At 52.7% G+C, this 12,832-nt stretch overlaps 2 protein-coding genes across 4 annotated transcripts; both read right to left on the bottom strand.

Moving 5' to 3' along the window:
• Positions 1-393: 393 nt before the first annotated feature.
• HOXD8 (homeobox D8) lies at positions 394-3,610 on the bottom strand. Of its 2 annotated transcripts, none has more exons than XM_032855960.1 (2): positions 2,213-3,610; positions 394-1,844 (listed from the first exon to the last, which is right to left on the bottom strand). In XM_032855960.1, exons 1-2 carry the CDS (start codon positions 2,796-2,798, stop codon positions 1,552-1,554), a joined length of 879 nt encoding a protein of 292 aa, XP_032711851.1. In that variant the 5' UTR covers positions 2,799-3,610; the 3' UTR covers positions 394-1,551. The 2 variants fall into 2 exon arrangements, with proteins under 2 accessions (XP_032711851.1, XP_032711850.1); XM_032855959.1 differs by having other exon boundaries at positions 394-1,847; positions 2,213-3,606.
• Positions 3,611-8,211: 4,601 nt separating this feature from the next.
• HOXD9 (homeobox D9) lies at positions 8,212-12,699 on the bottom strand. 2 transcript variants are annotated; one of them, XM_032855956.1, is made up of 3 exons: positions 12,561-12,699; positions 9,515-11,290; positions 8,212-9,168 (listed from the first exon to the last, which is right to left on the bottom strand). In XM_032855956.1, the coding sequence occupies exons 2-3, from the start codon at positions 10,299-10,301 to the stop codon at positions 8,927-8,929; spliced, it is 1,029 nt and encodes a 342-aa protein (XP_032711847.1). In that variant the 5' UTR covers positions 10,302-11,290; positions 12,561-12,699; the 3' UTR covers positions 8,212-8,926. The 2 variants fall into 2 exon arrangements, with proteins under 2 accessions (XP_032711847.1, XP_032711846.1); XM_032855955.1 differs by lacking the exon at positions 12,561-12,699 and having other exon boundaries at positions 9,515-11,350.
• Positions 12,700-12,832: the final 133 nt, after the last annotated feature.

Genomic DNA, 12,832 nt, shown 5'->3' with positions numbered 1-12,832 from the left:
GACTCTGGGTCTTCTTCCCCCACTGGGCCCACAACTTGAGTCTTTTGCGAAGTTCAAAGCTTTCACAGTATCTTAGCAAGGTTATTTAGAGCAAGATGCAGCTAGGATCTTGAGCCTAGCCAGCCCTCTATGGAATGAAAAAGAGACCCCTCCCCTGCATTTATTTATTTATTTTTACAAAGGAATGCTTGTAACCCACTTCTTTCTTTTCTTTTCCTTTTCTTTCTTTCTCTCTCTCTCTCTTTCTTTTTCTTTCTTTCTTTCTTTCTTTTCTTTCTCTCTTTCTTTTTTAAATCAAATAGAAGCTTTAGTGAAATGTTGCCTTCCAGTAGCCCAGATGGTGGTTCCTGACTCAGGGAAAGGATTATGTGCGGCGCTCAAAGACACTACCTCTAAAAAAGATTCATTTCTTTATTAAGGAGCTAGCTATGTTCTGGAGCGGTTGTTTACACTCAGATTTTTCTGCATTTGCTCTCAGGGCTTGTTTCAATAGGTGAGGCCATCCTGGAGAACAGCAGAGGACGTACCAACCGACATCTGAAGCGCACACAAGTTGGCTCAAAATGGGCGTGCAAAACAGAGCGAAGGAAATACAAATAAATATGGCACCTATTCAAAAAACGGATCACAGCAGTGGCCACAGCATAGAGACCTAGCGATTTCAGGCAATACCAAGCGCAGTTCAAAACGAAAGCAAGTTGAGAAATGAGAGGCATTCCACAAGGCGACTTGCCAGAGTGAAAAGTTAATGAGTGAAAATGTTATAATTGGCTTTTCAAGTATTCATTCACTTTAGATTATTAAATTGCCACAATATGTATAGACTACAGAAAATTATTAAACATCAACTATGACATTTTCCTGAAACTTTTGTCATTGGCCCAACATCTTCCCCAAGTTTAAGGAAGCTACAGAGCCGGACGACACATTACACTCTTCAGCTAACATGTGCTTTATGAATATTTGGCCCAGAATTTTCCCAGAGATATTACATTTACAAAATACTCAAAGAAACCTTGTAGAAGTAAACAAAAGACACCCGAACCATTCATTATAAAAGCAGAAAAAGAAAACATAAATAATACGCTTTAATCAAATAACATAAAGTAAATATTCTGCAGGCATAATTTTTTAAAAAAATTAATAGATCTCTTTTAATTTACTCACCATAAAATGATTTTAAGTGTTCAAGTGCACTTGTTTGATTAATAAAGCATTTTATATTCAATTATTTAGTGCTAATCATTAGGAAGTTTATGTTGTTGAGGCAAATCACCAGCTCAGACATTAAAAACTACCATTATAAAAATATAGCAACAAGGTCAGTATCAAATAACCCTTACATAGGACAGCTCAAGGACTGCTTCTATGTGATACTAGAAACTTTAAACACCCAAACCCCTCTCAAAGCGCAGAAACCTCAAGAGCAGTGACATGAAGGTAGCTTGAAATACAGGTAAAGTCTTTTCCAACAAAGAAAATAGATGGTGTCCAACAGCATGTGTTGATCATTAGTTTTAATAGTCTGTGGTAAAATTTTAAAGGTAGAAGTTAATTTGTCAGGCCTTCAGCTCTGTCTTCCTCCAGCTCTTGGGCTTCCTTTTTGGTTTCCCCATCCTTTGCCTCCTGTCGGGAAACTGGGAATTTGTCCTTGTTGTTCTCTTTTTTCCATTTCATTCTCCTGTTCTGGAACCAGATTTTTACCTGTCTCTCCGTGAGGGCTAGGGCGTGGGAAACCTCAATTCTTCTCTTCCTGGTCAGATAAGGGTTAAAAAGGAATTCTTTTTCCAGCTCTAGGGTTTGGAAACGACTGTAGGTTTGTCTTCCTCTTCGTCTACCAGGAGCTGCTGATTAAAAAAAAGAAAGAAAGAAAACAAGCGTTTTAGAAATGTGATGGTGCCTCTGCAGGTTGCTGGAGCTTTCTGGAACGTGTCTAAAGGATGAAATACAAACAAGTCTCTAGCTCTGATATATATAGGATATGCAGGCAAAAGGAACAGAGAGAAGGTCTTCACAATTACTGTCCCCATCATCTTTACGCGGTTTCTACTTTGCGGGAAAAAAAAAAAGTATTACTTTATGAATAAGAGCTACGATAGCTACATAAGAAAAAGGAGAGGGCAAGGAAAAGGTAGTTTTAAAGCTAGAACGTGAGATGAAAGCAGATTTCCCCCCCTCTCCCCGCATTGAAAAAAAAAAAATGCATCCCAACCTTGTGGTCTCATCCAGGGAAACATTTGAGAAGGAGACGAGCTCTGATTTAAGTGGTCTGGGTCCTCGCCAATATTACCACTGGACGATTTACAGTCAGGATATTGTACCAGCTCGGCCTCTTGCTGGGTCGTAAAAATCGGCTGTCTCTGTAAGTTATCGTATCCGTAAAACTTCGCGGGCTCCCCGTGACAGGCAATCCCGCCGCAGGGGGGAGGCGGAGGCGGAGGATGCGGAGGAGGCGGGGGGGCAGCCTGGAAGGCTGCGGCCGGGCTGCCCCCGCCGGGGTGGAAGTAGTCCTGGCAGTGGCCCGGGCCGCCCCCACCACCGCAACCCGGCCCGGCGGGCGGCGGCGACGGATGCGGGTGCGCGTGCGCCTGCGGGGGCGCGTGCGGGAAGCCCGCGGCGCTGTTGCCATAGAGCTGCAGGGCGGCGGCGGCGGCGTGGCGGCTGCCGACCTCGGGCGCGAAGTGACAGTCGTAGTAAGTGGGATTGATGGCCTCGCCCGCCGCGGCCGCCGCCGCCGCCGCCGCCGCGGCCGCCGCCTTGTACTTGGAGTACAGCGGGTTCACGAAGTAAGAGCTCATCGGGGCGGCGGCGGCGGTGGTCAGGGGCCGAGGTAGGGCGGCCCTGGGCGGGCGTTGTGCAGCAGGCAGGGAGCGCGCCTCAGCGCGGCCGCACTGCCGCGGGGGCCTCTGGGGCGGCTGCTCGCTCCGCCGGGGCCGCCGGGCTACGTTGCTGCTGCTACCCACCCGCCTGCGCGCGCGTCGCCTCTGAGGCCCGGCCGCCGCGGGCACTTGGCTACTGGACGCTCATGCCCGGCTCCCGCGCCCGCCGCCTCGGCCTCGCGCCGCCTCCCTCGCGGGTCGCGGGGCCTCACCCAGCCCCCGCGCTCACCACCCGCCCGGGCTCTCCCGGCGCGCGCCGGCTCGGCCGCAATATAATCGCCGACGCCCCGGGTGACCTGCCCCGCTGCCTCCACTGTTTCCTCTCAGGCACCAGGCGGCCCTGAGCGCACCGGGACAAGAAAAAAAGTGCGCCCGGCCCACGGGGACACTCTTTGGCTTCGGTTTACAAACGCCCGCTCTGGAGGGAAGAGAAAAAAACACCCTCTACCCGCCACCACCTCTCACCTCGGCCCCCCCGCGGCCCCCTCCCACCGCTCTCGCCGCCGCCGCCGAGGCTGCCGCCCCGGTGCGCCCCGGCGAGGCATTTTCGCACCACGCCACTGAGTGGAGAAGATGGGGGCGAGATAACCGCGCGGAGGGATCCGCGCGGAGGCGACACCGTTGCTCCCGACGGGACTCCTCACGCTGGCCGGGAGATGCCTCCGCCGGCCTTAAAGGGGGCCCATAAAGCCGCACTGCCAAGGGCTCGCCTTGCCCCCCGGAGCCCAGGGAATGTGGCTCGCGGCTGGCGTGGCGGGGGCGCGAGGGAACCTTACACTTGGTGGGGGGGAGGAAGGAAGGCCACTCCCAGGGGGCCAGGGCAGCAAATGACTCCCTCCCCTGGCCCCTAGAACAAACCCCCGGAGGTTGGCCGTGGCTTTTGCGCTTCTGGACACGCGGGCGCAGACCGGGGAACAAGGGCAAGTGGTGTAGACTGACCCGACCGCGTACATTTGGGTTGGGTCCGGAGTGGTTTGATTAAAGGCCACAAAGGTGATCCCAAAACCTGGCATTATCAAAGCGAATCTACGGCCTTTTTTTCCAGGCGGGCAGGCCTTGTGGAAATGAGATGTACATTTACCCTTGACGCACTGCACGCCTGGCTGAGGCTCCCAGGTTAATTGATATTTAATGGAAATCATGCCTATGAATATAGTTTCCATCATTTCACCCTTGATAGACGTCAGCACCAGGCGCAGGGGGAACTGAGGAATGTGGGGGCGGCGGGGGCGGGCAGATTAGCATTGCTGAGGGAGTAAATAGAAAAGCGGACAGAAATGTTCCAAGGCGGGAAGGAGAACTCACGCTCGGGTGGGTGGTATTTCCTCGAGCAGGACGCGCGGCTCCCGGGTCTCAGCCCCGGCACGGAGCGGACCAGGGCAGGCGGTGGCCCCGGGCGAAGCGCGGGGGGCCGATGCCTGCGAGTCCCCACTTGGAGGCCCGGGCCGGTGTTAGGATTGCTCCGGTTCTGGGCAGCTGCAGGCGGCGCCCATCGTCTGCTAATGATTCTAGTTCATCTGCCAAGCCTGTGAAGTGACTGCTGAGAGCGGGCGCTGGATTCAGCTTAAAAAGTTACTAATTTTTCCGAAAGAAAGGAAAGAGAAGGGTCATCCTAGCTTGAAGGATGAGGAAGAGAAACGTCCTGTGTCATGTGGGCAAGTCGAATGTGAATCGGCAAAATACTCCTGGTTTTACATGCCCGCTCGCCGTTAACCGCCGTTTTCTCTTCCTCATACCTCCTTTTTTTCTCCCTGTCTACTCCCGTATTAATGTCCAATAAGTATAATAAGTCTGTGTTGAGTGCGTTTTCCCTCGCCGACTCGGCCTTTTTCGTGGGCTCTTCAAATGACCGGGGCCCCTTTTCCTTAGGGATAATCTATTGCTGTGAGGGCACCAGGCCCACACCAGCCTTAACCGACCTCGGAAACATGCCCCGAGCCCACGGAGGGCGCTCCCGCTAAAACTAAACCACACTACGCCGGCCTTTCACGCCAAATGCAATATCTAAAAACCCGAGACGGCCCCCAAAGGCGCAGCAGGCCAGTCATTTCCACTACCCCCTACTCCTTGTGGGTTGGTCCTGTCTGTGACTGCGATCCTGAGGTCAGTCCGTGTGGACTGAATCATATTTTGCAAATGGAGAAAATGAGATCGAGACGGAAAGGCATAACAAGATAATGTTCAATACTCTTTCAATTGTTTCTACAGAATGGCTGAAAATGGTCGAGGTAAACGGATGGTTAATGAATTTCCAGATGATAAAGGCATGCTTTATTTTTTAAATGAGTGGGGAGTGGAGGGTGCGGGGTGGGGTGAGGGGAATGGGGTTTGTTGTTTTCTGCCGGATATACCCAGGTAAAACTTCCTTAAAATCCGAAGGCGAACAAAGCTATTCTGATAGTTAACGATTTGTATTTCAGCCTTGCAAATACCCAATTAAAAGAGAATTATTCTCAATAAAGCCTTGGAACCAACTTTGTAATTGTGGCTTTTTAAATTTCCGTGTTTGGTGTGCGCGCTTGTGCGTTGTTTAAACTCTGGATCAATGAATGGATTTTGGAACAGAATGGGAAAAAGAAGAGCGATCCCAGATGTCAATACTACAAGGCACCTTCCAGAACTGTGTTTTTCCTTGGAGGTGGGTGGGTCGCAGAAAAGAAACACAAATACTACGAAATTCATTTCTACACATTTCTGGCCTAATTAAGAAAGCATTACAACACATTTCCTCTTGGGACAAAACACTTAGCTCCCCCTCGCCCCCACCCCAAGCATTCTGTTTATAATCTGAATGGGAAAAGAGCGCGATTAACTTTGTAAATAAAGATCTATGCTTTTTACATGCTTGTTTTGTTAGACTGCATTAACTTAACCATAACATTTTATAGTTTCAGCTGTGCCATAGTCCAAATTTTCTGAAATCCTGACTAATCCAAAATTTTATACCTAACAAACACGCCTGGAGAATTTAATAGTGTACACTGCTTCTTTTTGGTTAAATTTATCCTGATTAAGAATTAAAAATAAGATTGTAAATATTTTAAATCAAAACCTTCCTCGCCGCAGCGCCAGCTTTACGAGATTACAAAGTGGAGCAACAGCGCTCTCTAGTGGCAAAATGCCGCCTCCAGTCGACCGAGTTTAACTTCCCTTTATCCGACTCAGACCAGTTCTAATCTTGTTCTTTATTTTGACTGGGGCTTGGATCGTTGACACTAATAATGCTTCATCCCTTTGATTGTCAACAAGTCAAGTGCAGCAAGCAGGGGCTCCTGAACGCCAAAGATATCTGTACTCCCGAGAGCTTCCAATAGTGTCTTTTTCAAAAGCTTCCAGACCTTCTTTTGCCAGACACAGTAGGTCCCCATTCTGTAATCGCCCACAATTACAGGACGGGCTGGACTGCAGAAAAATTACAGCTTTCTAAATATCAACTACAGCAGGCTTTTTTGTCAGAGGAGCCAGGCACTTCGAAAACGAAGAAATGATAGTTCATTTTATTGGTATTTTCTTTTAAAGCTTGTTGCTCAGCAGTAAATCCTGAACATTTGCTATTTTAACTTCTTATTTTTAATCCTTCAGGCCCATTTCACTGGGCAATCTGGGGACAGATTACTGGAAGGCAGAACTAGAAACCAAATTAAAAGCTTTTTGCTTTTTGCTGGATCTCTGAGTGGCTGTCTGGAAAGGCCCTGTTTGGCTGTGTTTATTGGCATTTCTATACACAATAAATGAGATTTTAAATTTATATCACAAGTCACAGAGTGAGATAAACTGACTAAGCATTCCACTTGAATTTTTGTTAAAGCAAAGACTTTAATCAACTGAGTTATTTCCTTCGAGGTTAATCTTTTTTCTCAATTTCAAAAATGTTTTCTTCCAATTCAGCTGTAACGATTACATTTTTTATAAGCAAAGAGAATTTAGAATTTAGAACAATACTTTTGCTGCAAAGTTTGGAATGGAGGGCCAGGTACTTTTATGAAAGGGCATTTAAATACATCTTTCCCTGCGACGATTTGGCTGGGAGACCCTGGGTTCCAGTAAATGATTCAAGATCACTAACTTCTCCCCAAATAACAGGCCAATTAAAAAAGAAAGAAAACGAGCTAGACTGCCGCCATAGTGAACTATTATAAAGAGCCACCCACCATAGGCTAATTCTAATACCCGGCCCGTCTTAAAAATCAGAAATATATCATCTCCTCTTTCCTACCCTCCCCCATTTTTATTTCCTAGGTGCTCACACCTCACGGGGAACTCTCAAGCCCCTGCCTTCTTGGTCCAACAGTCTTGTTTATATTTTATTGTCCAGATTTTAAGACCCAGTTTTGTCTGCATTTTTCCCTTCCTCCCACAAACACAACATCAAAATGAGATGGTTTCAAAGCGAAGCGCCGAGCCTGTCGTAAACTCATTACCTCCAGACGTCTCGCCGGCTGGATGGCTTTATGACACCTTGGCTCTTCCTGTTTTCAAAGAGCTCTAGGTATCGGGTTGGCCGCAGGGGCGGGGGTACGCTGCACCTTCTGCCGGATCTGGGCCTTGGCTTTCCCTCCCAGGCCCCCTCTGCTTTTCCTTCAAGTCTCCTCTTTCATCAGGATCCCCCCAAACTCTGCCATTGCCACCCCCCTTCTTCCACCTAGCCCAGGCCACCCGGCGCCACCCACTCTCCGGGCTGCAAAAGCTGTGCTGGGCCCAAACCTTCACTTACAATGACCTTCATTTTAGCTCCTGAAGGTGGACCTTAGAGGGCCAAGCTAGGGGCTAAACTTGCACTGGAACTGAGGGGGGGGGAAGGGGCACGGAGATGGGGTAGGGGTAGCTGCGGAGGAGAGCCTTGACCATTTTGATCTGCTAAGGTCACTTTGGGGCTCTTGAGTGTGTGCAGGGCGGAAGCTTGCAGCCTAACTGGCTCAGTCCTCCAGGAGCCAGCCAGCCTTTGGAGGTGGGGGAGTTGCTCCAGAATGCAGTTGGCCTTTCCCATGTTTAGAGAGGGGAGGGGATGGCTTGGTACCCTTGAGCAGGCGGAAACGGGGTGCGATGTGCCAATGTCCCTGCGAAAGGGTGCCTGGCTTCTGGGGCCCGGGGGTTCCGCTGTGAAGCTGACACTGGGCCGAGGGCCGGAGTTGGCTGAGAAGCTGGAAGCAGGCTGGGGGAAGGAAAGAGCAGCCAAGGGCCCCCCTCTGTCCACATAAAGGATAGACTCAGAGGCACATCGGACCTTAGATGGAAGGGCCCCAGATTTTTAGCAGTGTCTCCCTCCCAGGGATGGGAGAGAAGTCCTGTGGGGGTGGTATTTTGCAGAGACAGAGAAAGCAGGCACACAGTGTTCAGGGCCAGCGTCTGGGCTCCGTTTGATCAGGTCAGCATTTATTGGTAGGAAGCGGTAACATTTACAACTGGTCCTCAGGCAGGAACCCGGAGGGCCTACACCCGCGGCCGCCCACGCAAGCCGAGCCCTCCCCAGGAGCGATCGGCCCCTCCAGTGCACTAAGAATAAACCCCCCCACCCACCAGAGGCCCTGGGCTCCCCTCTCGGCCTCATTTCAGGTCTCAGCGAAGGGCCCGCGGGCTCCCTGAGGAAAGGGGACTTTCGTAACTGGTGGGCAACCTGGGCGGGCCTCCCACCGTTGTCGCTCTGCCTTCATTCTCAGAAGTGGGGCGCCCTTGGCCCCTGCTTGAGCAGCACTGGGGGCTAAACTACAGCACTTTTCGGAAACATAGGGGACATTTACACAGGGGTGGGCTCCTCAATCCAGCGTGCACTCACAAAATATAGCATTTCCTATGGAACCAATGGTTCAGGAAAGAGAGGGAGCAGGGAAAAGGCAAAACCCAAAGCCACTTCGTTTCTCCAACACAAAAGCGAGCAAATACAGAGTCCCCCAAATACCTCACAGAGACCAACCACACAGTCACTTCTACCTAAAAGGAGAGGGGGAGGAAATGTCCGAATCGCTGGAGAGTTTCTGGAAATCAGCACCCACAAACAAAACCCCCACTGCCTTTGCAGCGCACAGTGGTCCCGCCAGCGCCGCGTCGGGTCAGTCTCCTTTGGGGCATTTCTCCTTGCTCATCTTTTTCATTTTCATTCTACGATTCTGGAACCAGATTTTGACCTGTCTCTCTGTGAGGTTCAGAATCCTTGCCACCTCGTAGCGCCGGTCCCGGGTGAGGTACATGTTAAAGAGGAACTCCTTCTCCAGCTCAAGCGTCTGGTATTTGGTGTAGGGACAGCGCTTTTTCCGGGTGGAGCGAGCGTGGATCCAGTTTGCTGCAGGGTTATCTATGAAGAGGGGAGTTTGGAGAAAGGGATCGAGGGGCGGAGGGGAGGCAAGGAGAAGCGACAGGGTGGGGGAGAGAGGTCGTTAAATTAATTTCACCGAGGATGGCCGCTTTTCACAACTTGGGGGGAATTATCATAAAAAGCCTTAATGCCCGCGCTCTGTTTACCGTACAAACCGCGCGCCTAGGGTAGGTGGTTATGGGAAGCTTTTTATGGATGCGTGTTGCTCGCCTAGGCTAGAGTAGGCGTCTAGACGTTTTTATAGGTTAGTAAAACTATCAGTTTTGCACATTCGAGCCTTACAGGTTTCAGCAATAAATCAGGGGGCAATTTCTTTTGCACTTACTTGGGTCAAGTTGCTGCTGCTGCGGCGGCTGCGGATGCTGCTTCTCCTCCTCCTTCAGTGGGCAGCCTGGGCTCGGGTGGTCGCTGCAAGCCGAGGGCTCCGACGAGCCTCCTGCCCCAGACCCGGACCCGATCCCTGCCCCGGGCGCGGTTCCCCCAGCCGCCGCTGCCGCCTTGTCCCGTAGGAACGAGTTGCAGGAGAACTCGGGGCCGCCGCTCCCCTGGGACTCCCGGGCCGCGGAGCACTCAGTCCTTTTGGAAGAGGAAGACGTGGAAGTGGAGGAGGAGGTGGAGGTGGCGGCGACAGGGGTCTGGGCCGCTCCGGTTTCAGGCTTAATCCCGTAGTGCCGCCCGTTGAGTGGGCCGCTGGGGCCGGGGCTGGGACCAGGGCCCGGGCCACCTCCACCCCCGCCGCTACCGCCGCCGCCCGCGCCGCCGGGAAAACCCGGCAGCGGCTCCATCCAGGAGCGCATGTAGCGGCCGGGCTCGGAGGCGGCGGCGGCCAGGGGCGGCGGGGGCACGTACGGGTGGTAGAGGCCGCTCATCGCCGCCGCCGCCGGGGGCTGGGCGGGCACCGCGGACCACGAGGCGGAGAACACGGCCGATTTGGGGGCAAAACTACACGAGGCAAACTCGGCGGCAGCAGCAGCCGGGCTGTCGGCCACACCTGTGGGCCTGCCCTGCGCGCCGGGCCCCGGCGGTCCAAAGCGCGCGGCGAACACCTCGTCGCCCTCATGGCCTATGAGCGAGTCCACGTAGTAGTTGCTGAGGGTGCCACTGGAGGACATTTTGAGGCGCCGTGCGCTCCCACCCAAGGTTACACTGCCCGCCGCGGCGCCGCTCCCCGCCGGCGCCGGAGCGGCCGACTAGTTCGCAGGCTGCAGCTTCCACCATTGGTCGCGCGGCCCACGTGATCATATTTACCAATACCGGGAGTAAATCAGTCCGCTAAACTGGGGGCTGCTGTGATTTAAAAAAAAAAAAAAAATCATCATCAACATAAGCGCCGCAATTAGAGCCCATGGGCCCGGTCCGTGCGCCCAGCTCGGTCCGGCCTGGCTCGGACAGCCTGGCGGTGGCTGGAACCACTACGCCCGACCGTGGCCGCAGGAGGCGCTGGGGACTATTTGTTCGTCTCTTCTTGCCGTCCTCGGTCCTGCAGTTCAGAACCAGGCGCTGCCTCTTCAGCCCGTGGGCTCAGCTCCCGGCCGCGGGTCCCGGGCGAACCGAGCGCTGGGCCAGAGCCCCGGGCGGCCCAGGGCACGCAGGGCGGCGTGCGGCCCGAGGCAGGCCGGCCTTCAGAGGCGGCCCCCTGGCGCCCGAGGGGAGTTTTTTCCCTGTGCCTTTCTCGCTACCCAAACGCACCCCTCCCTACACATACCCACACACGCTCTCTCACAGCTTGTCGTGTTGTTTAAAACAGGTGGAAGACCTCTGTAATGATATTATGCCTTTCAATAAAAATTTTATGAGGTGTATTTGATTATAGATTAATGTGTCCCTAATAAAACGGACGGATGGAGCAGCTCGGAGGGCCTCCTCCCCCTAGCACACTCACACACGCCCGCCCAGCCACACACACCCCCGACGTGAGGCTAAGCACACGCCACGGCCCGAGGGGTGAGCTGGGGCAGCCCGGCCCGCCGACTGGGTGCTGCGGCGGCCTCCGCTGGGGCTTCTGTGTGCCCTCGGAAGTGCTGGCAGACTGCAGCGTAGGCACCGCGGGGACGGTGGCGGCCAGGATGCCTTGTCTTTCTCCGGGGCTGCTGGAGAGGCCCTGGAAGAGAACACGCCATAGGGCAGAACCCAAATGCTAGCGCAGGCCCGCTCCCGCCCACCGCCCACAGCCTGCCTCAGAGAGGCCAGCGGGAACCGCATCTCCCCGGGGCCGGGCGGCCGCTTCTTGTGGCGCCACTGTCTTCCGAATTCTTCTTCTTCTTCTTCTTTTTTTTTTTTTTTTTCTCCAGAAGTAAGGCTAGGCAGCCTTGAATCTGAGGGAAATGCCCATTGTCACTCCCAAATCCATGGTACAAAGCCTCGAATGCTCGGCTGGGAGCCGAGACAAAAGCAGCCTGAGAGCGGGCGGCAGAGGATATATTCCTCACTCTACAAGTTGCCCAGAGCACCCTTGGAGGGATCCCAGCCCACCTCGAGCCCCGGAAAGGAAGGGGGTAAATGGCTACTTATGGCCTGATTGATTGCCTTTGCCAATGGCTTTCTGATTTTGTTCCAAAGGCGATGCCTTTGCCTGTAGCACGGGTTTTCCTCTGAGACATGGCCCCCTGTCAACAACTAATGGCGCTCCCCACATCGCAGGGAGGAAACGGATAAGTTAAAATTGCCCTCCTTCTCCTGCCCAACCAATGGAGGTCTGGGCAAATCTATTCCTGTGTTTCCAACCTGGCACTGATTGCCAGCCTTCTCTCTCCCACCCCTAAGAAATGGCTCCCCTAAAGGGTTCTGTCTTGGAACTGGGGAAGGTTCTTGGTTTTCAGGAGGAAGTTTAAAACTCTGAATAAATACTGAATTTCCCAAAGACTCCCTTGATGGGAACTGTAAGGCTCAGAGCCCCTGAATAAATAGATTCATGGGGAGAAAAAGTGAAAAGGATGTGTTTGGTGAAGCTCCTTGAAGTCGGTGGAGACCTTTTGAAACCACAACACAACATGAGGAAACGAATTCTCTGTTGGCTCTTCCCTCTAAGGCCTCTTCTCCTTTCTCCCACAAAGGACTAGATAAGCCTGGACTCTCTCGGTGAAGGCTGGATGGAGTTTTCCAAGCTGGGTCAGCAGCTGGAACATTGGACTTCATGTGAAGTCATGTTCATTTGCAAAGTCCCTTTCAGTCACCTTTTGTACATTTTCTTGTCTCCCCGATACAGTGGCTCCACCCAGCAGTTTATAGTTAAATAAGGGGAGCATTACCTGTGGAGGGGGAATCTTTTTAGAAAATTTTACGAAAATTTCATGTGGGTCACTGAAAGCTAATGACTGAGCATGAAATCCTTCCACAAGGAAACCAGGGCAAAGTGGGACGGGAAAACTCACCCATCCTCGGATTCGCTGTTGCCTGGCTCTTCTTGCGCTTGGGATAGGGTGGGGGTGAGGGCAAGGAAGGGGGCAGAACTGGAACCGTGGCAGTGCTAGCTGCTGTTTGTCCTTGTTCCTGTAAGGGAGGCCGGCGGCTTCCAGGTGGGCCAGACTGGTTTCAACCTAGCCCCTGATGATGGCACACCAGTCAGAAATCACCAAGACCCCACTGAAAGTGTTAGAAAATAACAAAACCAAAACCAAAGACAGGAAAACACACAAAAGGGAGC

Source organism: Lontra canadensis, unplaced genomic scaffold (assembly GCF_010015895.1).
Source record: "Lontra canadensis isolate GAN:19392208 unplaced genomic scaffold, GSC_riverotter_1.0 scaffold11, whole genome shotgun sequence".
NCBI lineage: Eukaryota > Metazoa > Chordata > Mammalia > Carnivora > Mustelidae > Lontra > Lontra canadensis.
Note: the sequence above shows the minus strand (reverse complement) of the source record. Positions and strands in the feature narration are given on the sequence as shown.

Coding starts and splice junctions, on each gene's coding strand:
- HOXD8 (XM_032855959.1), bottom strand. CDS start 2,798: ATGAGCTCTTACTTCGTGAACCCGCTGTACTCCAAGTACAAGGCGGCG. Junction 1,848..2,212: donor TCCCTGGATGAGACCACAAG/GTTGGGATGCAT, acceptor TTTTTTAATCAG/CAGCTCCTGGTAGACGAAGA.
- HOXD9 (XM_032855956.1), bottom strand. CDS start 10,301: ATGTCCTCCAGTGGCACCCTCAGCAACTACTACGTGGACTCGCTCATA. Junction 9,169..9,514: donor GCAGCAGCAACTTGACCCAA/GTAAGTGCAAAA, acceptor CCCTCTTCATAG/ATAACCCTGCAGCAAACTGG.